This window comes from Scyliorhinus torazame, chromosome 16 (genome assembly GCF_047496885.1).
Source record: "Scyliorhinus torazame isolate Kashiwa2021f chromosome 16, sScyTor2.1, whole genome shotgun sequence".
Lineage (NCBI taxonomy): Eukaryota > Metazoa > Chordata > Chondrichthyes > Carcharhiniformes > Scyliorhinidae > Scyliorhinus > Scyliorhinus torazame.
In genome coordinates this window covers 157,760,779-157,786,945 of record NC_092722.1, presented here as the reverse complement: position 1 = coordinate 157,786,945, position 26,167 = coordinate 157,760,779, and the positions used below count along the sequence as shown (strand labels likewise).

The following is a 26,167-nucleotide window of genomic DNA, read 5'->3' as shown; positions in this document are numbered from 1 at the left end:
CCACCTTCAGAGAATTATGCACTTTAACCCCAGGTCCCTCTGCTCCTCTACTCCCCTCAAAGTTGTACCATTGAGCCTACATTGTCTCCCCAAGACCAAAATGCATGACCCCACATTTTGCTGCATTGAAGTTTATTTACCAGGTGTCTGCCCATTTGGCCAACTTGTCAAAGTCCCTCTTAAGTTGCTCAGTGTTATCCTCACAATTCACCCTAGCTTAGAATCCTCTGCGAATTTAGAGATTTTGCCCTCAGCACCTACGTCTAAATCATTTACATAAATCAGAAAAAGCAAGGGTCCCAACACCGAGCCCTGGGGAACACCACTTTCAACTCGTCTCCAGTCTGGGAAATGCCCATCTATACCTACTCTCTGTTTAAATATGCTCAGACTATTTCAAGCTGGAGTCCCCCGGCTCCCAGGATTCTCTTCCCCCATGAAGCAACTTAGGCCACTAGGAATAACCAATGGTCTCCACCAGCGGAGGCCAGACATGACCATACCGAGGAGGGGGGGCTCGGCAGCCATTAGAGCCCCTGGGTGGTCAGGGACATGGCAGGTTGACACTGCTGAGGTGCCAAGGGCAGGGCCATCATGTTTGGGAGGGGGCATGAAGGGGATTGGGCATTCGGGATCTCCATTGTGGAGATGGGCCACTGGTACCAGAGACTGGGGGGATTGGGGCTGATGTCAGCCAGAAGCAGATGGGGCCTGAAGGAAGACCCTTTGGGAGGGTCCCGATGCCAGCGATCCATGAGGGGACGTGTTGATGCCAGCAAGGGTAGTGGTGGTGGGAGACAGGGAATCTGAAGCCCAGATGTCTATGATGTTGGCAGTGGGGAGGGGGGTGCTACACTCTCACTTTGGGATTGGGGTGCCCTTTTGTCATGGCTCGCAGGCACCGCCGGGTCCCACACATCCCTTTTTTGGTGGGTTTCACCTCAGTTTCCAAATAAATGAGTAAGTGCGGGGGAATTACGATGGGAATCCCAGTGGAAACAGTCAGCGCAATTCGCACCGGTTTTTCTACCCAAAATGAAACTTGTGTCATTTTTGGGGGGAGAATTCCAACCCATGTCTATTTATAGTTAGACTTTGTGGCTTTAAAGGGACATCGTCAGAATACAATCTACATCCCAGGGTGACGTGCTTGGCTCTTTAACCGTCTCACTCACCAAGGCATAAGTAAAGGAGATTAATATGATTACATATTTTTAAACATTAAGGATTAGAATTGGTGGTCTGAAAGAGACATTAGATTAAGTTTGTTGCAACTTTGGAACAGATTAGCACACTCTCTATTACATGGTGTAACATTCCTATCATCGCAAACTGTCTACTGACAGATTTATTGTGAATGTCACAGGATATCACAGGTAGAAGCATAATGAGCACCCAACTGAATGTTTTAAGCACTGAAATTTTTAATAGTGTGTTATACCATTGACTGCAAATTCAAAATCCTATATCCAGCATAAGCCCTACAAATATTAAGATCAGTTATCAATATACTGATTAACATCCGGCATAATCCACTGGCCAACAATTTGAAAATAATATGTTAGGCTGCTTACAATTTTACTCCGAATATTTTCTGCAAAATATACCGGGGGGGAAAGGAACAAAGAGGAAAACTCCTGCTCTGCAATTGCATACTTAAATTTAAAGAATATTTCTGTCACAAAAGCAAGCACGTTTGTTACTTTCAGAACAACTTTCTGGTTCTTTTGGATACTGTATTCACATTTTAAATAAAAAGTTCACTTTACACAGATATAACCTAATGAGGCACATTTTTTCTTTTGTGCTTTTACTTCAGTCTTCAGCATAGTCAAAATAAAACAAATTAATCATAAAGCAGTTTATCTGAACACAATGCAATAACTTAAGTTTTACAAAAAGCTTAATTACATACTTTTAAATTCAGACAATCTCCTTCATTGGCCTGTACAAATATATCCCGGTTTATAGGACTTCCAACTGGGCACAGTCACCAAATTCATTGTTAACATCACTTGTAATAAACTGTTTCTACCTGTACAGATAGAAAATCTCTTCCAAATACAGCTGACCAGAAATGTGCTTCATCTAGAACTGGAGAGCCAATAAATTGAACAAACTTTGAAGGGAACAGTTTAATATTTGGTTAAGCTTGTAGTCAATTACACCAATGTGTATATTCCACTTTCAGTTGCTCACTTTACATTTTATCTGACTGAGCTCCAATTAACTTGTATTTGCTCAGTTCTTGGTATAATTCATACATTACTTTCTATATAACCATTATAATTTCCCATTCACACACTAGTAATATATTTCAATTCCTTAATGGCAAGCCAACCAGTTAAGAGAAATTAATTTATTTGGAAAAGGGGTAAAAGCAAGATTTCTCTGTTTTAAGCAGCATTCCCAAAGAGACCCATATCCCTTTCCTGCTTGTAACAGCATGTTGTAACGCCACCTTGAGGCAACATCACAGGGCGAAGTTAATTTGGAGGTCAAACCAGTGTGCACCTGCTGCTACCTTGGTATGAATGCAAGTGAGATACAAATTGATTTCCTGAAATTCAATATACATTAACTTTTAGCTTAATGATTAATGGTAATCATGTCTTCCTAAAACAGGGAGTGCTTGACAGCAGTTAGATATCACCCTAGTATTAAAAATGTAGAATTTAAAGAGGTATGCTAAGTTAAATAGTTACCTTGGAGTTTTAAATTTCTACTGCAAGTGTCCAAACAAGTAGAGGTGGAGGGACCAAAAAGCAATTTTAGGACCCTTTACATTCTTAATATTAACCCTTCAAGGGCTTAGCAACAACAATAGGCCACCCAAAATATCCAACACTGGTGACACATAGTCTCTCTCTCGAGGTCACAATATCATTTTGAGAATATTTAGATTTCAGTACTTTTGTACTTTCTGCAAATAATTTCTTTTTTAAAGAGAGAACATTTCAAGTTCAAAAATGTCACGAGCCAAAAAAATATATATAGAATGGGAGTAAATTACAACTACAATGTTCCGTTTTCAATTTTATTTTCTGGTGATATACATTTGGCAGATTGGGAATGTCCAAGCTTTTCCTTTGGCCAGACATTCACAGGCCACATATATGGTGTTCAGTTCTCCATCATTGTAAGCTGCCAATTTAGACAGATCTTGGTTTCTTGATTTATGATTCATCCATTAAAGGGGCAATAGGAAAAGAATTAGCCACCCTCAGGCCTCCAGAGCCACAAACCTCAATGGCAAAACAGTATGTAATAATAAGCACAAATAAAACAGAGTTACCTGGACTACATGGCCATGGATCACTTGCTGTATATGTGGCACACATGAACAACAAATATAATAGGCTGAAACTTTCAAGGTGACCAGGATCATAATTTGCTGCCCTTGTACTAACTGTTACATTCAGGGTTTCTCAAAACAAAAAGTTTCACAGTAATCGTTCGATGGACGTGAAAAAACATTAGTTAAAGCTCCCCATTTGTTAAGATGGTGTCACGTTCAAAGCTTTTTGTTGCAGTTCTGTTCAAAGCAATGTTCTCCAGCAGGTTGGTGAGCGAAACAAATTTTTCATCAAGGTTAGCTTGCAGGATGTTTATTCGACAATCAATGTAATCCTTCAGTCTCTTTTCTATTGATTCCATGTGTTCAGCAATATGCTTTTCCAAATCAGAACAAAATGCCTGCTGATAATGCCTGTGAAGAAATGCAGCAACATAAAAACAAACAGAAGGTTCTCACAACTTTTTTTAAAAGAGCAATAGACAAATGATTTACTTCCAGAACTATCCATGGTTCATCAAAAATCACTCTGTGGGACAGCAGTTCATACAAAACCAATAAAGTGATGCACACTGCAGTTGTTAGAACAGTAGATGCACAGCTGGTCTATTTTTCATAAATCATTGGTTCATGATGCTTGTTTTGTTTGTACATAAATGAGTAGCCCTCCAATAGCATTGCCTGTGGGAAGTTCAGGACCTGGAATAGTTTCAGATACTTACTGTGACACTGCAGAACTCAACAATGCACCAGTAGCTTACCCACTGCAACAATATCGTAAAAATGCTGCTGCAATTTGTTGCCTCAATAAAATAAAGTAAAATCATTTATTCTTCCCTTCACCCTGCCCCCAAAGCTTTTCTCTGCTGAATTATTTACATTGTTTTCTTCCCCTTAACTTCCCAAGATGGATTTTTAGTTCCTGTTGAAACTATCATTGATCATGTTCCGGGTCTGGTTATGCAGTCACAATGTCTGAGATTCCTCTCCAATTAGATTCCTTCGTCAATTCAAAGAAAAAAAGTCAAAATCCAAACAGAACTGAGGAACAGGAGTAGGCTTTTCAGCTCCATGAGGCAGTTTCACCATTCAATGAAATCATTGTTGATCTGTATCCTAACTTCATCCACCCATTGCCCATAGCTCGCAAAATCAACTGATCTCAAAATAGCATCTACAGTTTGTGGGAGGGTTTTCCACATTTCTATCACTGATCGTGTGGAAAAATGTTTCCGAACTTCTTTCTTGAATGGCCTGCCCTCTGATTAAAGGTCATAACCTGAAATGCTAACCGTTTCTCTCTCCACGAATGCTGCCAAACCTACTGTGCAGTTTCACCATTCTGTGGTTATTCTAAAAATATAGTGAATTCCTTCACTTTTAATTTTTTTATGGGATGAAGGTAGAAGTTGAAGTATCAAAAGCCTTTTTTAAATAAAAAAGATGTACATTTTTTAAAATTTGAATTATTTTTATGCAATAATGGAGAGATTCTGCAAAAATTAATCTTTCAGGGTCTGTGAGGATCTTCAACGGTAATTATAAGCTTAGTGCACGGTTTAAAAACCCAGTTACAATCATTCAACAGGGTATAATGTCTTCAAGGTTTTACACAGAGACAGTGTTTCCATCAGTTCAATGACTTCGACTTCATTGCACTCCAGGGGGGAACACTTCACAAGCATACCTTGTGGGGAAGGATAGAATTACTGAAACAACTTTTGGATTTCTACTTTTTACTGTGCTTGTGCAGATTCCAAAAGCCAAACGTTAACAATTTTGCAATCATTAGCACTTCAAAATACTTTTTTTTACTTCATATAACTCCACGGCATAATTAAGTCATTGTGAAAATCTGAAATAGTTGAACCATAAACTACCAGATTTACATTCCACAGATGCTATATATTGACCAGTGACCATGTACAGGCTAGTTCAAGACTGCTATACTTTCCCTAGTCTACAGCAGGTAGGAGGACAGAGTAAGAACAAGACTGAACCGTTTTCAACAGAACTTGTCAGAAAATTGGGCAGCACGGTGGCACAGTGGTTAGCCCTGCTGCTATACCACTGAGGACCCAGATTTGATCCCAGCCCCGGGTCACCGTCCGTGTGGAGTTTGCACGTTCTCCCTGTGTCTACATGGGTCTCACCCTCACAATCTAAAGATGTGCAGAGTAGGTGGATTGGCTACGCTAAATTGCCCCTTAATTGGAAAAAAATAATTGGGAACTCTAAAAATTTATAATAAAAAAAGAACTTGTCAGAAAATTTTCTATACAAATTAAACTACACACGGAAACAGGTTTCACTGCTGCAGAAATTCATACCTGCCACAGGACAAGTCCTCTGCTGCTGCATTATTTTTAGTAACTTTAATCTTTTCTCCCATACGAAGTTCATTCACCTGGCCACAAAGGTCCTGGAGGAGAGGAAGCATTTCAGAACTAAAGGCATTTTGCTCTCCGTTGCTTTGCTTGCACAGAAATGTTGACACAAGTCCTTTCAAATCTCCTCGAGCAAACTTTTGTTCATCTACATCTTTTGTGCTGTCTTCAGAATCAGAAGTTTTATTCTCATTGTTTGTTTCAGTGGGGGAGATTGAGCCATCTCCTGTTTGTGTGAATGCAGCGTTAAATGTGGTTATCCCTCCAGGATCCTTTGTTTCTTGTAGTTTTGAAACAGACATCGGGTTTGGTTTGCTAAGTGCATGGGAAGAGGTCACTCCTTCTTCAGACTGCGGTGAACTTGAAATTTTTCCAACTTCTATTACATCTCTTGCTCCAAAAATACCCTGGAACAGTCCTCCAATTGCTGCCTGATTCTACAAGGAGAAATATCAATACTCAAGGTTATAACAATCACTATTATTTTACTGATTACCTGTAACATCCATCATAAGTAGAGCTGCACATTTCCCCAGTGCATACACACCAAGACTAACTATGGTCACCCAGGTTGAGATCAGGTACCTCAACATAAACCAGGAATCACACCATGAATCTTAAGGTTGTATTCATTTCCTGCTCAAGTTCCTACCTCCATTGCTGAGGTATTGTCATGGGCAGTCTTCATATCACCCTTAGTATTGATTACGGGGTTCCGGGTGCGGCGATGACCAGCTAAGTCGCACGTTTCGGCAGCTCCCGGTGGAACGGACTTTTGGGCTCTTAATAAGAGCCCCAACGGCAATTTTAACGGCTAGAAGCACTATGCGGTAAACCAGAAGGGAATCCCCCCTGGAAACGGATGGAAAAAGGAGAGGGAAGTGGCCAGATTGCAGTGGATCCTTTGGAGCAGCGGCAAGGAAGGCAAGCAAGAACCAAGATGGCGACGGAAGGTGGCAGTTTAACAAGGGGCCCTGAACAACAAGAGTTTTTGAAATGTTGCGTGGAAGAACTTAAAAAGGAAATGAAGAAGGAGCTGTTGGCCCCGATATTACAGGCGATCGAAGGGCTAAAGGATGAGCAAAAGACCCAGGAGCAGGAGCTTCGGGTCGTGAAGGCAAAGGCTGCCGAGAACGAGGACGATATACAGGGCCTGGTGGTGAAGACGGAGATGCACGAGGCACACCATAAACGATGTGTGGAAAGACTGGAGGTGCTGGAGAATAACGCGAGGAGGAATAATTTAAGGATTCTTGGTCTTCCTGAAGGTGCAGAAGGAGCAGACGTCGGGGCATATGTGAGCACGATGCTGCACTCGTTAATGGGAGCGGAGGCCCCGGCGGGTCCGCTGGAGGTGGAGGGAGCATACCGAGTGATGGCGCGAGGACCGAGAGCAGGAGAAATTCCTAGAGCCATAGTGGTGAGATTCCTCCGTTTTAAGGACAGAGAGATGGTCCTTAGATGGGCAAAGAAAACTCGGAGCAGTTGGTGGGAGAACGCGGTGATCCGCGTATATCAAGACTGGAGTGCGGAGGTGGCGAGAAGGAGGGCGAGCTTTAATCGGGCCAAGGCGGTGCTTCACAAAAAGTAGATAAAATGTGGAATGCTGCAACCGGCAAGACTGTGGGTCACATATCAAGGGAGGCACCACTACTTTGAGACGGCGGATGAGGCGTGGACTTTTATTGTGGAAGGAAAAACTGGCATAAGCGGGTTATTAAAAAAGAACGTTTGAAACAAAGTGGTGGGGCGAGTATGGGGGGCGAAGAGGGGGGAAAAGGGGGGGGGGAAGGTGAGTTTTATGTTATTAATCCTGCGATGCGGTAACTTTTCTCTCTTCCACAGGTGGTGGTGGGAGGGAGGGAGGTGGAGGAGATGGGGCGTTGGCCATGGGGGGCGGGGCCAAAAGGGAAGCGCGGGCTTTGTTCCTGCGCTATGATAATCATGGCGGGAATAGGAAAGCAGGAAGGAGGGGGCGTTGCACGGTGCGAGCCGAGGTCACGGGGGGAAGCCGAGGTCGGCCAGAGTTTGCTGACTTCTGGGAGCAACATGGGGGGTGTAACTACGCTAGTGGGAGATCTAGCGGGGGGGGGGGGGGGGGGGGGGGGGGGGGGGAAGTGTTACTGGGTTGCTGCTGCTGGGGAGAGGGGGGAGCACCGCCTGGGGGGACACAGCTGCGTGGGAACCGGGTGAGGAGCTAGAAAAAGGGGATGGCTAATCGACAAGGGGGGGGGGGTAAAAAGCCCCCCAACCCGGTTGATCACGTGGAATGTGAGAGGGCTGAACGGGCCGATAAAGAGGGCACGAGTACTCGCACACCTTAAGAAACTTAAGGCAGACGTGGTTATGTTACAAGAGACGCACTTGAAACTTATAGACCAGGTTAGACTACGCAAAGGATGGGTGGGGCAGGTGTTTCATTCGGGGCTAGATGCGAAAAACAGGGGGGTGGCTATACTAGTGGGGAAGCGGGTTATGTTTGAGGCAAAGACCATAGTGGCGGATAGCGGGGGCAGATACGTGATGGTGAGTGGCAAATTACAGGGGGAGGCGGTGGTCTTGGTAAACGTATATGCCCCGAACTGGGATGATGCCAATTTTATGAGGCGCATGCTAGGACGCATCCCGGACCTAGAGGTGGGAAAGTTGGTAATGGGGGGAGATTTCAATACGGTGCTGGAGCCAGGGCTGGACAGGTCGAGATCCAGGACTGGAAGGAGGCCGGCTGCAGCCAAGGTGCTTAAAGATTTTATGGAGCAGATGGGAGGAGTAGACCCGTGGAGATTTAGTAGACCTAGGATTAAGGAGTTTTCGTTTTTCTCCTATGTCCACAAAGTTTATTCGCGAATAGACTTTTTTGTTTTGGGAAGGGCGTTGATCCCGAAGGTGAGGGGGACGGAGTATATGGCTATAGCCATTTCGGATCACGCTCCACATTGGGTAGACTTGGAGATAGGGGAGGAAACAGAAGGGCGTCCACCCTGGAGAATGGACATGGGACTAATGGCAGATGAAGGGGTGTGTCTAAGGGTGAGGGGGTGCATTGAAAAATACTTGGAACTCAATGATAACGGGGAGGTCCAGGTGGGAGTGGTCTGGGAGGCGCTGAAGGCAGTGGTTAGAGGGGAGCTGATATCAATAAGGGCACATAAAGGAAAGCAGGAGAGTAGGGAACGGGAGCGGCTGCTGCAAGAACTTCTGAGGGTGGACAGGCAATATGCGGAGGCACCGGAGGAGGGACTGTACAGGGAAGGCAAAGGTTACACATAGAATTTGACTTGCTGACAACGGGTACTGCAGAAGCACAGTGGAGGAAGGCACAGGGTGTACAGTATGAGTATGAGGAGAAGGCGAGCAGGTTGCTGGCCCATCAATTGAGGAAAAGGGGAGCAGCGAGGGAAATAGGGGGAGTGAGGGATGAGGAAGGAGAGATAGAGCGGGGAGCGGAGAGAGTGAATGGAGTGTTCAAGGCATTCTATAAAAGATTATACGAAGCTCAGCCCCCGGATGGGAAGGAGAGAATGATGTGCTTCCTGGACCGGCTGGAATTTGCTAAGGTGGAGGAGCAGGAGAGGGTGGGACTGGGAGCACAGATCGAGATAGAGGAAGTAGTGAAAGGAATTAGGAGTATGCAGGCGGGGAAGGCTCCGGGACCGGATGGATTTCCAGTCGAATTTTATAGGAAATATGTGGACTTGCTTGCCCCGATACTGATGAGAACCTTTAATGAGGCGAAGGAAAGGGGACAGCTGCCCCCGACTATGTCAGAGGCAACGAGATCGCTTCTCCTAAAGGAAAAAGACACGCTGCAATGCAGGTCCTAAATAGACCTATTTCCCTCCTAAATGTAGACGCTAAGATTCTGGCCAAGGTAATGGCAATGAGGATAGAGGATTGTGTTCCGGGGGTAGTCCATGAGGACCAAACTGGGTTTGTGAAGGGGAGACAGCTGAATACGAATATACGGAGGCTGCTAGGGGTAATGATGATGCCCCCACCAGAGGGGGAAGCGGAGATAGTGGTGGCGATGGATGCCGAGAAAGCATTTGATAGAGTGGAGTGGGATTATTTGTGGGAGGTGTTGAGGAGATTTGGCTTTGGAGATGAGTATATTAGATGGGTGCAGCTGCTGTATAGGGCCCCAATGGCGAGCGTGGTCACGAATGGACGGGGGTCTGCGTATTTTCGGCTCCATAGAGGGACGAGGCAGGGATGTCCTCTGTCCCCATTATTGTTTGCACTGGCGATTGAGCCCCTGGCAATAGCATTGAGGGGTTCCAGGAAGTGGAGGGGAGTACTCAGGGGAGGAGAGGAGCACCGGGTATCTCTTTACGCGGACGATTTATTGGTGTATGTGGCGGACCCGGCGGAGGGGATGCCAGAGATAATGCGGATACTTGGGGAGTTTGGAGAATTTTCAGGATATAAGCTGAACATGGGGAAAAGTGAGCTGTTTGTGGTGCATCCAGGGGAGCAGAGCAGAGAAATAGAGGACTTACCGCTGAGGAAGGTAACAAGGGACTTTCGCTACTTGGGGATCCAGATAGCCAAGAATTGGGGTACATTGCATAGGTTAAACTTAACGCGGTTGGTGGAACAGATGGAGGAGGACTTCAAGAGATGGGACATGGTATCCCTGTCACTGGCAGGGAGGGTACAAGCGGTTAAATTGGTGGTCCTCCCGAGATTCCTCTTTGTGTTTCAGTGCCTACCGGTGGTGATCACGAAGGCTTTTTTCAAAAGGATTGAGAAGAGTATCATGAGTTGTGTGTGGGCCGGGAAGATCCCAAGAGTGAGGAAGGGATTTTTGCAGCGTAGTAGGGATAAGGGGGGGGCTGGCGCTACCAAACCTGAGTGAGTACTACTGGGCCGCCAACATCTCAATGGTATGTAAGTGGATGGGAGAAGAGGAGGGAGCAGCGTGGAAGAGATTGGAGAAGGCGTCATGTAGGGGGACTTGCCTACAAGCCATGGTGACGGCGCCGTTGCCGTTCTCACCGAAGAAATACACCACAAGCCCGGTGGTGGTGGCTACTCTGAAAATTTGGGGGCAATGGAGACGGCATAGGGGAAAGACGGGAGCCTCGGTGTGGTCCCCGATAAGAAATAATCATAGGTTTGGAATGGATGGGGGATTTGGAACATGGCAAAGAGCAGGAGTAACACAATTGAGAGATCTATTTGTAGATGGGACGTTTGCAAGTCTGGGAGCGCTGACCGAAAAATATGGGTTGCCCCAAGGGAATGCATTCCGGTATATGCAACTGAGGGCTTTTACGAGGCAACAGGTGAGGGAATTCCCGCAGCTCCCGACGCAGGAGGTGCAGGACAGAGTGATCTCAAAGACTTGGGTGGGGGACGGTAAGGTGTCAGACATATATAGGGAGATGAGAGACGAGGGGGAGATTATGGTAGACGAGCTGAAAGGGAAATGGGAAGAAGAGCTGGGGGAGGAGATTGAGGAGGGGCTGTGGGCTAATGCCCTAAGTAGGGTAAGCTCATCGTCCTCGTGTGCCAGGCTAAGCCTGATACAATTTAAGGTGTTACACAGGGCGCATATGACTGGAACACGGCTTAGCAAATTTTTTGGAGTAGAGGATAGGTGTGCGAGATGCTCGAAAAGCCCAGCGAATCACACCCACATGTTCTGGTCATGTCCGGCACTACAGGGGTTTTGGGTGGGGGTGACAAAGGTGCTTTCGAAGGTAGTGGGGGTCCAGGTCGAACCAAGCTGGGGGTTGGCTATATTTGGGGTTGCAGAAGGGCCGGGAGTGCAGGAGGCGAGAGAGGCCGATGTTTTGGCCTTTGCGTCCCTAGTAGCCCGGCGCAGGATACTGTTGATGTGGAAGGAAGCCAAGCCCCCGGGTGTGGAGACCTGGATAAATGACATGGCAGGGTTTATAAAGCTGGAACGGATTAAGTTCGTCCTAAGGGGATCGGCTCAAGGGTTCACCAGGCAGTGGCAACCGTTCGTCGAATACCTCACAGAAAGATAGAGGGAATGGAGGGAATGGAAAAGAAGAAGACAGCAGCAGCAGCCCAGGGGTGGGGGGGAGGGGTGGGGGAGGAACCAGAGGGATTCTCAGGGATGTTAATATATAAGTATAATATGTTTAGGTTGTTGTTATAGATAATTGTATATTGGACTGTTCAAACATATTTTTGGAGAATATTTATCTAGGACAAGGCAGTTGCCATTTAGTTTTGTTTTTGTTTATATATTATTTATTTCTTGTTTATAAAACTGGCCATTGTTATTTATATTGTTATATTACTGTGTAAAGGATACACAATGTACTGTGATGGTTGGCCAAAAATTTTCAATAAAATATTTTTTTTTTAAAGTATTGATTACGGAATTAATCTGGTATAAAAGTACAAGTTACTAGGCTCTCAATGTTTGACAGTAGATTAACACTGTGAAGAATAAAGTGACAATCTGTCATGAGGGATCATTCACCAAATCAAACTTGCAAATTTATTGATCATATCTCTATACTTCAATTGTTTGTGCTTTAACCTTTACACTGAAGGTTTTATGAAAAAACACAAGAATAATCTTTATTGGTATCACAAGTGGGCTTAAATTAACACAACAGTGAAGTTACTGTGAAAATCCCCTTGTCCCCACACTGCGGCGCCTGTTCGGGTACACTGAGGGAAAATTCAGAATATCCAATTCACCTAACAAGCATGTCTTTCGTACTTGTGGGAGGAAACCAGAGCACCCGGAGGAAACCCACACAGACATGGAGAGAACATGTCGACTCTGCACAGACAGTGACCCAAGCCGGGAATTGAACCCGAGTCCCTGGCGCTGTGAAGCCTTTTACATAATAAAACATCCTTAAAGAAGGAAAGAGAAGTAGAGAATCAGAGAGGTTTCGGAACTTATGACAATTATGAAACAGGAAAATGCAGCAAAACTTATGTTAAAAATGAAAATTTCCTACAATCAATATGTCATGCACATTTTGTTGCTCAAATAACAACTTTCCAATTTAATTTACATGGTTTACTTCCTCCTTGCACACCGAATTTTTACGTTCAGGGCATGCCTGAACTTGGCACGGATGTGGAACCTGCTCTCACCTGTTACTACACTGGCTGGCCAATTAATGGCCATCCAACGTGAAACATGCTGTGAGGAAGACTGAGCGTTGCTGGGGAGGGCAAGTGCAAAGGAAAGGGAGGCATGTGGTCTGGCACTTCCAATGTGCTCTCGCAAGGGGACAGCATGTACTTCATTCCATTTGAACATTCTGGATACATCACTATGGCCTAACTTACCCACTTCAACATTTCTTTTTTTTAGAAAATATTGTATTGCGGCATTTATAGTTTAACAATTTTAACATTCTAAACAGAGAGATCCATCTTCAGATGAACAAATTCTTCCACTTTATAAAAGAAACATGTGCAATGAGAATAACAAAGAATGGTGTGATCGAGTTTTAAAAATATGTTTTAACACAGAAAATAGACATTGTAATAACCATATCTATGGTCTTAAAATTACTGCTGCCTTTTGGAAATAAAACTCTCATTCAACTCATTATTCTGACCAATACATAACACACCTTCTGCTGGAACTGGACCATGTTAAAAAGTTGCTGAGCTCCAGGTGACAGCTTCGCTCCCATTGAGTCCATCATTGTTTGCACTCGTTCCAAGTTAATGTTTTTTCCTAATTGAGAAAAGCCTCTTGAGATCCTGACTGAAGTATGTTTCACGCCCAGTAATAATTTACCAATTCGTACTTTCTCTTTTCCACCTAAAGATAGCAGCTAAGAGCAGAACATTTATCAGAGGATTCGAAGAGTAAAACATGATCAGTAAAAAACAAAGAAAAACTTCAACAACTTACCTTCAGTTCACAGGATGAACTAGGAAAATCCAATTTAAAACACTTCCTAAACAAGAGGATCTGTTCATGGTCACTGAAAGACAATATAAAAGTAAATATTAGTAGTTAGAAAGAATAATGATCTCAATGCATTCAAAATGTCAGTGGTTCCAGGGTAGCAGATTCACCAAAATGATCCCTAACAGGAGGTGGAGGTGAAGCAGACTTTCATTCTGGTTTTCAAATCCCTCCATGGCCTTGCTACTCCCTATCTTTGTATTCTCCTTCAGCACCACAGCCCTGTGATATCAGCACTTCTTTAATTCCGGCCTCTTGAGCATCCCCAATTTTAATCACATCACATTGGTGAATGTACCTTCAGCTGCTCAGGCCCCAAGTTCTGGAATTCCCTCCTTAAAGTTATCTGGCTTTTTGACCAACCTTTCCTCCATTAGGATGCTTCTTAAAACCTATGTCTTTGTCCAAGCTTTTAGTCATTTGCCATAATTTCTACTTAGTCAAATGTTGTTTGCAAATACTCCTGTGAAGCACAAAGGAGTATTATTAAAGGGGCTAAGTAAATACAAGTTAGTACTCGTTCTTCCACCTGGCGACCAAATTCTATAGCAATAGCTGCTGTCTGGAACTAAGGGCTGGATTTTCCGAGAGTCGAGATTTTAAAAAATGTATTTGTTCATGGGATGTGGGCATCGCTGGTTGGGCCAGCATTTATTGTCCATCCCTGAGGATATTAGTCAACCACATTGCTGTGGATCTGGATTCACATGTAGGCAACACCAGATAAAGGACATTAGTGACCCAAATGGGTTTTTACGACAATTGACAATGGTTTCATGGTCACCTCTAGACTTTTAATTCTAGATTTTTATTGAATTCAAATTTCACCTTAATGAGATGAATGGTGGGATTCAAACTAGAGTCCTGGAGCATGACGCTGGGTCTCTGGAAACAAGTCTAGCAACAATCACACTAAGCCACTGCCTCCCTTAATCCGGAGCCCTTTAAAAGTGGCACATGGATCCCAATTCCAGGATTTCCGACTGGGAGTACCTTTAAAGGGTGCAGGTTGGTTCAAGTCAAAAGCCCACATCAGACACTCCCAAACTGGACAGCTCCTTTGCGGAGTTAGGCATGTCCTACTCCTCCACAACTTTCCCAGGGTCAGGCCATGCTTTCTAAAAGTTGAGGTCCCTCAGAAGAGTTGTGAAGAAAGGATGGGATTTTCTAGCCCTTCCTGCTGGAGGGTCACCCAGTCCCACCGATAGCGACTCCTGCCACACGTTCCCCACCAGTGGAAGATGTAAACAATGGAAAACTCCCTTGACATCAGCAGGGACCAATGGGGAGTCGTATCCACGACTGCAAAACACACTATTGGGGGGAGACGGACGGTGAAAATTTCACCCACTGTCAGCACAAGGGAACTTTTCAAATGGGGAGTTCAAAAAGTCCACATGGCCCCCATGCCAAGGTAAGCTCCCCAACCACCCCCAATAGCTTTGCGTGTCCCAATGCCAAGCTATGGTACTTCTCTACCCATTGCTTCAATAGTGTATTTTGGATCAGTGAACCCTATGGTAACAGTCGGATGCGTAAAAAATGCTTTAAGAAAAGCTGCTCATTCATTACTTCATGTTCAAAAAAACCTAATTTTACCACAGCCTAGTAAAAATGTCAATCATCGGGACTTCCGGCGGCGGCTATGAGGGAGTAGGGCGCGCATTTTGTGTCTTCACGTTTTGGTTGGACTTTTGGACCTTTTCCCCTAACTTCTTTGCGCTTTTGAGCGCGGAACTGGAAAGCAATAGTACTCAGGCACAGGACCCATACAGAATTGTATGGACCTAAGAAGCCGGAGGGACCGTAAACAGCAGAAGAAGTGGTCGAGTAAGGGCACAGTGGAGGCTGTGAGAGAGACCAGCATGGCTGATGTTCAGAGCAAGGAGCCGACAGCCCAGCCCACAATGGAGCAGCTGCTGCAGGCTATGCAGGGGGGCTTTTTTGCTCTGAAGCGTGACAACTTGGAGCCGCTTCAGAAGTCGATTGATCAGATGAGAAAAAGGCTGGATGATCAGGCGGAGAAGCTCCAGCAGTTGGAGAAGTCAGTGGAGGAGCAGGCTGACTTTCAAACGGTGACGGATGTGGAGATTCGGAGGCTGAGAGACCAGCAAAAAGTGCTTCTGGAAAGGCTGGAGGACCTGAACAACAGATCTCGGCAGCAGAACGTGAGAATCGTGGGCCTCCCGGAGGGGACAGAGGGGCTAGACGCTGCCTCATATGTGGAGGGTATGTTTCAGAAGTTGCTGGGGAACGAGGTGTTCCCGCGCCCGCCGGTGGTGGACAGGGCACACAGAGTGCAGGTGAGGCAGCTGCGACAAAGGGGTTCCCCACAAGCGATGGTGGTACGCTTTCACAGGTACCTGGACAAGGAACGGGTGCTGCAATGGGCAAAGAGCACACAAAGCTGTATTTGGGACAATACCACCCTGCGTGTGTACCAAAATTTGAGTGCGGGGGTGTCCAGGAGGAGGGGAGGCTACAAGCAGGTGAAGGAGATACTGTATAAAAACAAGGTCAAATTCGGGCTGCTTTTTCCGGCGCGACTGTGGGTTACGTACAAGGGTCAGCACCACTATTTTGAGGAACCCGAAGAGGCGATGGACTTCGTTAAGAAGCAAGGGCAGGCCCTGAGCCGAGGACGTTTGGACTCATGTTAGAGCTTTTAAGTATATGTGGTGTCTCTCCCGTTTCGTCATGTATCTTTTTTTTTGAATGTTTTTGCGTGCTTTTTGCGTGGTTTACCTGAATGTTTCCTGTTTGGGCTCTTTGCTTAGTTGGAGTTTGGCTGGGGGAAATTAATAAAGAAAACAGTTAAAAGTTTGGGTTATAATGGATGCTTCGGGGGAGCTTTGTGCAATTTTTTTCTGTGTCTGTATGGGAAGGACTAAAGAGTGCCTGTTATTTCTTATGCTTTTTTTTCTTGGTTTAACTTGAATTGTGCTATTGTGGGGGTTGTTTATGACTTGTATAGTGTTTGCTTAAGTAGGGCTGATCTGCCCCAACCAGGCTGATCACCTGGAACGTTAGAGGATTAAACGGGCCAGTGAAGAGGGCGCGTGTGTTTGCGCATCTGCGGGTTCTGAAGGCGGACATAGTCTTGTTGCAGGAGACGCACCTGAAAGTGGCAGACCAGGTTAGGTTAAGGAAGGGCTGGGTCAGTCAGGTCTTTCATTCGGCGCTGGATTCTAAGATGAGGGGGGTTGCGATCCTGATTAATAAAAGGGTACAATTTGAGGCGGAGGGCACAGTCGTGGATGGGGGTGGCAGGTTCGTTATGGTGAGGGGTAAGCTCGAAGGGGTGAGAGTAGTCCTGGTCAGTGTGTATGCCCCTAATTGGGACGATGTGGAGTTTATTAGGAGGATGCTAGGGAAGATCCCCAACTTGGATTCGCGTAAGTTTGATCATGGGCAGGGACTTTAATACAGTCCTGGACCCGAGCCTGGACCGGTCATGCTCAAGAATGGGCAGGTTGCCAGCGATGGCAAAGGAACTGAGAGGGTACATGGGCAAATGGGGGGAGCAGATCCGTGGAGATTTAGCCGGCCGACGGCGAGGGAGTTCTCGTACTACTCCGTCCACAAGGTGTATTCCCAAATTGACTACTTTGTTGTAAGGACGTGCTAGCCGGAATGGTGGGGGCAGAATATTCGACAATTGCCATATCGGACCATGCTCCACACTGGGTAGATCTGCAGTTTTGTAAGGACAGCTTTCAGCGCTCACCATGGAGGCTGGAAGTTGGACTACTCGCGGACGAGGCGGTGTGTGTGAGGCTGAAGAAGTGCATGCAGAATTACCTGCAGGTGAACGATAGTGGAGAAGTCTCGGCGGCAGTGCTCTGGGAGGCACTGAAGGCAGTGGTGAGAGGGGAGCAGATTTCAATCCGAGAGTACAGGGACAGAACAGATAGGGCAGAGACGGACCGACTGATTAAGGAAATTATATGGACGGACAGGAGTTACGCGGAATCCCCAAGGCCAGAGTTACTCAGGAAACGACAGAGGCTGCAGGCCGAATTTGGGGTGCTGACTACAGGTAAGGCTGTAGAGCACCTTAGAAAGGTAAAAGGCACGATTTATGAGCATGGGGAGAAGGCCAGTAGAATGCTTGCGCAGCAACTGAGGAAGAGGGAAGCAGCCAGGGAAATAGGGAGGGTAGTAGATGAGGAAGGTAATCTAATGGGTGATCCAGCAGAGCTGAACAAAGTCTTTAGGGACTTTTATAGAAAGCTGTACACTTCAGAACCACCCAGGGGACAGGGGTTGGGGGAGGGGATGAGGCGATTCCTTGACGGACTGACCTTCCCAAGAGTGGGGAGGCGGTTGGTGGACGGGCTGGGGGCCCTGGTCAGGATCGAAGAGGTATTAGGGGGCCTGAAGGTCATGCAGTCGGGTAAAGCCCCGGGGCCGGACGGGTATCCGGTGGAGTTTTACAAAATATTTGCCCGGATAGTAGGGACGGTGCTGGTCAGGGTCTTTAACGAGGCAAAAGACAGAGGGAGTTTACCCCCGACGATGTCGTAGGCCACCATCTCGCTCATTCTGAAACGGGATAAGGACCCGGAGGCCTGTGGGTCATACAGGCCGATCTCTTTGATCAACGTAGACGGCAAGTTACTGGCCAAGATTTTGGTGACCAGAATTGAGGATTGTGTCCCGGATGTAATTGTGGAGGACCAAACCGGGTTTGTAAAGGGGAGGCAGCTGGTGGCCAACAGAAGAAGGCTGCTCCCGTGATTATGATGCCCCCGGAGAGTAGGGAGGTAGAGATAGTCGTAGCCATGGATGCTGAAAAGGCTTTTGACCGGGTCGAGTGGGATTATCTGTGGGAGGTACTAGGATGGTTCGGGTTCGGGGGGGCCAACCGATTTGCCCCAGGGAACATGGACGGGGGGTATTGACTGTGGAGGAGGGCGGGGATTGTGAGGATGGGGGATCTGTTCCTGGAAGGGAGCTTTCTGAGCATGAGGGCGCTGGAGGAGAAGTTTGGGCTGGCGAGAGGGAACGACTTTAGATACTTGCAGGTGAGGGATTTTGTACGCAGACTGGTACCGTCCTTCCCACGTCTCCCGCCGAAGGGGAGGCAGGACAGGGTAGTTTCTAGGGGAGAGGTGGGAGAGGGTAGAGTTTCAGACATCTACAAGGAACTAATGGGAGCTGAGGATACCCAGACCGAGGACCTGAAGCTTAAGTGGGAGGAGGAGCTCAGGGGGGGGAGCTGGAGGACGGTATTTGGGCAGAAGCCCTGAGCAGAGTAAACACGACCGCAACATGCGCCAGGCTCAGCCTGATCCAGTTTAAGGTCGTGCACCAGGCCCACATGACGGCGGTCCAGATGTGCAGATTCTTCGGGCTGGAGAACAAGTGTGCTAGATGCGCCGGAGGGTCGGCTAACCATGTACACATGTTCTGGTCGTGCCCTAAACTCAGGGGGTATTGGCAGGGATTCGCAGAAGTCATGTCCCGGGTATTGAAAACTGGGGTGGTAATGAATCCGGAGGTGGCAATCTTTGGGGTTTCGCAGGACCCGGGAGTCCAGGAAGAGAGAGAGGCCGACGTTCTGGCCTTTGTTTCCCTGGTAGCCCGGCGACGAATACTGTTAGTATGGAGGGACTCAAAGCCCCCGAGGGCTGAGGTATGGCTTTCTTGGCCTAGAGAAAGTCAAGTTCGCCTGGAGAAGTCCGCTACTAGGGTTCGCCCGAAGGCGGCAGCCATTTATTGACTTCTTTGCAGAGGAGTAAGCATCAGCAGGGGTGGGGGGGGGGCTAAAGGTAGAGTAGAATAGGGGGATATTGAGGCAGGTCCGTGTGAACAGAGTCGTGGTTTGCACTATGTTTAATTTGTAATGTGTGCCTTAACTTTTTTTTTGTACTGTACAATGTCACTTTTTCTATATGCCTAAAATACCACAAAAAAATAGTTTGTTAAAAAAAATATATCAATCATCCAGACCCTTTAAAGTACCAGTAACAGAAAACACACGCCCTTGAAACCGCTTAACCTTGTGTAAACAAACATTGTGAAATTGACAGTGAATTCCAGAGAGCTAGAGCTGTCAATAAAATTATGTTTTCTCTGGGACTCAGGTGTTTCACAAGAGTGATGGATTTCTGGACTCTCAGCCAACCCTTCATTATGGATGCCTTCTCAAAAGCCCGCCTTCGGCCTTCATCCAACAGTGCTGTCATCACGTTTAAGACACAGAAAAGCATCAATCATTAGCCTCAATGCTTATAAGCGCATATTACACAGTATCCGCTCTAAAATCAGAACCTAGCCTAACAAAGTAGTTATATGCACTGTATATTGTAAATGCCCTGATATTTGCAATGTATAGTATACACAGTTATTTGTAAAGCATTGTATGCTGCTACACCTACCTTCAAAATTTAACTAAATGCGATTTTTTTTTCAACTCATTCATGAGTTGTGCATATCCCAAATAAGGCAACATTTCAAATGTATCCCTAATTGCTCTCAAGAAGGTAGTAGAGATCTGCAGAAAGTGCAGAAACCTTTAAGAGTCAATCACATTGAAATGGGTCTGCAGTCACATGGAGGCCAAACTTATTAGAAGTTCTCCTTCCCTACTCTCATTGGTCAGATAGGTTTTAATGACAATCTGGTAGTTTCATGGTCACCATTAGTGACACTAGCTTTTTACTGATTTCCTCCCACAAGTCCCGAAAGACGTGCTGATTAGGTGAATTGGACATTCTGAATTCTCCCTCAGTGTACCCGAACAGGCGCCGGAGTTTGGCGACTAGGGGATTTTCACAGTAGGTTTATTGCAGTGTTAATGTAAGTCTACTTGTGACACTAATAAAGATTACGATTGCAGATTTTGTTGACTTTAAAACCCTCAGCTGCTATGTGGTATTTGAATTATTGTCCGCAGCTCATTAGCCCAGGCTCCTACTCTAACAACAAAACCACTCTGCCCTGTATAGCGTAATGATAGGTGATGTCAATAAGCCTAAATTTGAGTTTTTAAACATATTTTTCATGAAAATAACCATTATTAATTTTCATAGAATTGTAAATACAAAATTAACAAGTTCTTCAATTCAATTTATGATTTGATTATTTTAAGCAGGCAATAAATTGGACATTTTGAGAAGTAGTACCATAAACGAACAGGCTATTAATTTCAAATTTGGTAATGCCATTGGCACTCAAGATTTGTTTTGCTGCACACACTCTCAGTCTCCTGACTGTTGATGCAAAGGTAACATATCCATTGTAAGCCAAAACAATATCATACCCATTTATTTGTAGGCTCTCTACTCTTTGGCCTTGGCTTGTTCCACAGTATTCTCCTTCTGTGTAAACCTCCATAGTTCTTGCTTCGCTCAATACTTCTACAAAGACTATGTCAGCAGGCTGTTGAGTAGAGCACTGTAGATACAGCACACATGGAGTTTCCACAGTATTGGTTTGAGGCCGCACCAAAGTAACAAGTTCTGCACTGAATCACAGCAAAGGAAATAGTAAGTAATCTCTAATTTAGAGTAAGTCAAAATCAAAATGTGTCACAATTTTCTTCTATTCTTAGTGTTAGCGGGAATGATTCCGAAAGACTCACGCGACACTCGGTTCTGCTCCAAACATCATTACGTTTGCGGGGAGTAGGTCCCTGGGAAATCCAGATACCTCTCCACTGAACATAGGGAATCATCATCATTTAAACAGTTTCAAATAGTTAGTCAGCCCACCACGGCTGCACACAATCCCAATCAAAATGATTAGACATTACATACATTGGTTTGTTAAATCCAATGAAATTCGTTGTTTGGCATCATGGAACTGCGTGATCAGCTCATAGGCAGATAAACTTACTCATGATGTTTTACAGACGCCACTATCAATTGTCCTTGGGTCTTGGTGATGCCTCATAGTGTCATAGATGTTTACATCTATGCCCCTCATTATTTTATAGACATCTATTTATCCAAATTAAACTCAATCTGCCATTCATCAGCCCACTGGCCCAATTGTCAAGGTCCTGTTGCAATCTTATATAACCTTCTTCACTATCCACTCTATCCACTATGCCACCAATCTTAGTGTGATCTGTAAACTTACTAACCATTCCTCCTACATTCTCATCCAAATCATTAATACATATAACAAATAACAGTGGACCCAGCACGATCCCTGAGGCACACCACTGGTCACAGGCCTCCAGTTTGAAAAACACCCTCCAAAACCGCCTTTTGGCTTTGGTCACCAATCCAAGTTTGTATCCAATTGGCTGCCTCAGTGAGATTTAACCTTTTGCAACAACCTACCATGTCAAAGGCCTTGCTAAAGTCCATGTAGACAACGTGGACCTTCTTGGTTACCCCTTCAAAAAACTGAATCAAATTTGTGAAACATGACTTTCCCCTTTCAAAGCCATGCTGACTTTCCCTAATTAGCCCTCGCCTGTCTCAGCTGAGACTCTCTCATCTTAATCTTGATGACTTGGCACCACAGTCAGCATTCCTTAGAATACTTGCTGACCAGGTCATTCCTGTGTAGATCTGTATGAATCAGCCCTTATAAGGAATGTGGCCAAGTAGGTGAATGAACACTTCATTGCTAGCTAGGATATGTTATTCGTGTATACCTGAGCACTCGTAGGTATTCCATATGTTGTGTTTCTAAAAATATATGTATATACATAAATTTATATATTGTTTACTACAGGTGACTCTGTCTTGGAAACTCATTTCAACAATTTGGTCGCTGAGCAACATTTGTAACATGCGACATGCGACTGATGCCAGACTAATGACAGGTCAACGACAGACTAATACCACACTAAAATCAGGTCAATGCCAGATTAACACCAAGTCAATGCCAGGTCTGCACCAGACTAATACCAAGTCAATGCCAGATCAACATCAGGTCATTGCCACAATAACGGCAGGTCAATGCCAGATCAACGTCAGGTCATCGCCACTATAACGGCAGGTCAATGCCAGATCAACGTCAGGTCATTGCCACAATAACGGCAGGTCAATGCCAGATCAACGTCAGGTCATCGCCACTATAACGGCAGGTCAATGCCAGATCAACGTCAGGTCATCGCCACTATAACGGCAGGTCAATGCCAGATCAACGTCAGGTCAGCGCCAGACTTGCATCATGGTCAACACCAGACTAATAACAGAACAATGTCAGACTTAGGTCAGGTCGATGCCAGATTTACGCCAGGTCAACACTAGGTAACGCCAGACTAACGCCAGACTGCCAGGTCAACACCAGACTAACGCCAAACAATCATGAAGTAAACGCCAGATAAATGCCAGGCCAATGCCAGGCCAAAACCAGTCCAAAGCCAGACCAATGCCAATTCAACACCAGTTAAACGCCATGGTCAATGCCAGACTAACGCTATATCAAAGCCACGTCAACACCAGGCTATCGCAAGGTCAATGCCAGACTAACACCTTGTCAACGGCAAATTAACGTCAGGTCAACGGCAAACTAACGTCAAGTCAACGGCAAACTAACGTCAGATCAACGGCAAAGTAACGTCAGGTCAACTGCAAACTAACGTCAGGTCAATGACAAACTAACGTCAGATCAATGGCAAAGTAATGTCAGATCAACGGCAAAGTAACGTCAGGTCAACGGCAAACTAACGCCAATTCAATGCCATACTAACACCAGGTCAACATACATTAACATCAGGTCAAGTCAATGCAAGGTCAACATCAGACTAACGCCAATTCAATGCCAGATAAACAGCAGGTAAACGCCGGACTTGTGCCATGGTCAATGCCAGACTAATGCTATGTCACCGCCATGCCAATACCAGACTAACGCTAGGTCAATGCTAAGACTAACACCAGGTCAACATCAGGCTAACACCTTGTCAACACCAGAGCAATGCCACACTAACTCCAGACTAACATCAGGTCAACGGTACATCAAAAATAGACGAACGCCAGTTCAATGCCAGACTTACGTCAGGTCAACGGGAGACTAACACCAATTCAAGGGCAGACTATCACCAGGTCAACACACACTAACATCAGGTCAAGTCAACGCAAAGTCAATGTCAGGCTAATGCCAGACTAATATGATATCAAAGCCAGGTCAACGCCAGACTAACGCCACTTCAACAGCAATTCAATGCCAGGTAAATGTCAGACTTTCGCCATGGTCAATGCCAGGCTTTGGCTATGTCAACGCCAAGTTGTTGCCAGACAAACGACGGGCCAATAATAATAATGTCAGACTAACATCGGGTCATGGCCAGACTAACACCGGGTCAAGGCCAGACTAATGCCAGACTGACGCCAGACTAACGGCAGGCTTGTCAGGTCAACAGCAAACTAACATCTGGCAGTTTAGTGTGCCGTTAACCTGGTCAATCCCAGACAAACACCAGGAAAACACCAGACTGACATCAGGTCAATGCCAGACTAACACCAGATCAACAAACCGTAACACCAGGTCAATGTTAGGCTACCACCAGACTAATTTGAGGTCAAACCCAGGTCAAGGCCAGACTAATGCCAAGTCAAGGCCATGCCAAGTCAAGGCCAGACTAACGCCAGGTCAAGGCCAGACTAACGCCAGGTCAAGGCCAGGTAATCGCCAATTCAACGCCAAGTAAATGGCAGATACACAGCGTACTTGTGCCATGGTCCATGCCAGGCGAACGCTATGTCAACGCCAGACTAATGCCAGGTCAACGCCAGACTAATGACAGGTCAACGCCAGACTAATGACAGGTCAACGCCAAACTAACGTCAGGTTAAAGCCAGACTAAAACCTGGTCAATGTCAGACTAAAGTCAGGTTAAAGCCAGACTAACAAACCCGGAGCAGCTTCTCTCAATAACCCCCTCGCTAATTACCCGTGCCTGGGCCCGACTGAGAATCGGCGGCTGCAGAGGAAGTCAAGTCCCAATCCCCGACCTCATCCTTACCGGACACCGGCGTCCCCTCCCTCCGAGTCCCAGTCGGCAACCGCGGCCCGGAGCCTCCCCGTGTCGCACGGCCAAGCGGCTCGAACCCAAACCGGCTCCATCGCCGCCCAGGCCGGCCCGGAAACAGGCAGTGCGCAACCGCACTGGAAGGGAAGCTGCCCCGACCCAACTCACCCCCAGAGAAACAACTCATTAACCCGTCACTGCCTGGCAATCACTTCTCACTAACCAGTCACTGCCTGGTAATCACTGCTCAGTAACCAGTCACTGCCTGGTAATCACTACTTAGTAACCAGTCATTGCCCAGCAATCACTGCTCACTAACCAGTCAATGCCTGGTAATCATTGCTCACTAACCAATCACTGCCTGGTAATCACTGCTCACTAACCAGTTACTGCCTGGTAACCACTGCTCAGTAACCAGTCACTGCCTGGTAAACACACTTCAGTAACCAGTCACTGCCTGGTAAATACATGTCAGTAACTAGTCACTGTCTGGTAAATACATGTCAGTAACCAGTCACTACCTGGTAAACATACCTCAGTACCCAGTCATAGCCTGGTAAACACACTTCAGTAATCAGTCACTGCCAGGTAATCACTGCTCACTAGCCAGTCACTGGTCTGGTAATCACTGCTCAGTAACCAGTCACTGCTTGCTAATCACTACTTAGTAACCAGTCACAGCCTGCCAATCACTTCACACTAACCAGTCATTGCCTGGTAAGCACACCTCAGTAACCAGTCACTGTCTGGTAAATACAGCTCAGTAACCAGTCATTGCCTAGTAAACACAGCTTGGTAACTAGTCATTGCCTGGAAAACACAGCTCAGTAACCAGTCACTGCCTAGTAATCACTGCTCAGTAACCAGTCACTGCCTGGTAATCACTGCTTAGTAACCAGTCACTGTCTGGCAAACACTGCTCAATAACCAGTCATTGCCTGGCAAACATACTTGGTAACTTGCCATTGCCTGGTAAACACAGCTCAGTAAACCAGTCTTTGCATGGTAATCACAGCTTAGTAACTAGTCACTGCCTGGTAAATACACCTCGGTAACCAGTCATTGCCTGGTAAATACACCTCAGTAACCAGTTACTGCCTGGTAAACACAGCTCAGTAACCAGTCACTGCCTGGTATACACTCCTCAGTAACCAGTCATTGCCTGGTAATCACAGCTCAGTAACCAGTCACTGCCTGGTAAATACAGTTCAGTAACCAGTCACTGCCTGGTAAACACAGTTCACTAACTAGTCATTGCCTGGCATACACAGCTAAGTAACCAGTCACTGCCTGGTAATCGCAGGTTGGGAACTAGTCATTACCTGGTAAACACAGTTCAGTAACCAGTCACTGACTGGTAATCACTACTCAATAACCAGTCATTGCCTGGCAAACATAGCTTGGTAACTTGCCATTGCCTGGTAAACACAGCTCAGTAAATCTGTCTTTGCATGATAATCACAGCTTAGTAACCAGTCATTGCCTGGTAATTACAGCTTGGTAACTTGTCATTGCCTGGTAAACACAGCTTGGTAACTAGTCATTGCCTGGTAATTACAGCTTGTTAACTAGTCATTGCCTGGTAAACACAACTTGGTAACTAGTCATTGCCTGATAAATACAGC

General features: G+C 45.9%; 1 protein-coding gene across 4 annotated transcripts; it reads right to left on the bottom strand.

Annotated features, from left to right (window-relative positions):
- Positions 1-1,404: 1,404 nt before the first annotated feature.
- Positions 1,405-24,744, bottom strand: c16h10orf88 (chromosome 16 C10orf88 homolog). 4 transcript variants are annotated; one of them, XM_072479288.1, is made up of 6 exons: positions 24,537-24,744; positions 20,874-21,072; positions 13,550-13,622; positions 13,263-13,469; positions 5,626-6,119; positions 1,405-3,709 (listed from the first exon to the last, which is right to left on the bottom strand). In XM_072479288.1, the coding sequence occupies exons 1-6, from the start codon at positions 24,727-24,729 to the stop codon at positions 3,481-3,483; spliced, it is 1,395 nt and encodes a 464-aa protein (XP_072335389.1). In that variant the 5' UTR covers positions 24,730-24,744; the 3' UTR covers positions 1,405-3,480. The 4 variants fall into 4 exon arrangements, with proteins under 4 accessions (XP_072335389.1, XP_072335390.1, XP_072335391.1 ...); XM_072479289.1 differs by having other exon boundaries at positions 20,874-21,077; positions 24,537-24,705; XM_072479290.1 differs by lacking the exon at positions 13,263-13,469.
- Positions 24,745-26,167: the final 1,423 nt, after the last annotated feature.

Bases quoted from the DNA above. Each gene is read 5' to 3' on its own strand.
- c16h10orf88 (XM_072479288.1), bottom strand. From the start codon at position 24,729: ATGAGTTGTTTCTCTGGGGGTGAGTTGGGTCGGGGCAGCTTCCCTTCC. The intron at 13,623-20,873 runs GTATGATATTGT...ATTGTCTTTCAG, and splicing joins GAGAGCCTACAAATAAATGG to TGACCATGAACAGATCCTCT. The intron at 13,470-13,549 runs GTAAGTTGTTGA...TTCTGCTCTTAG, and splicing joins GTTCATCCTGTGAACTGAAG to CTGCTATCTTTAGGTGGAAA.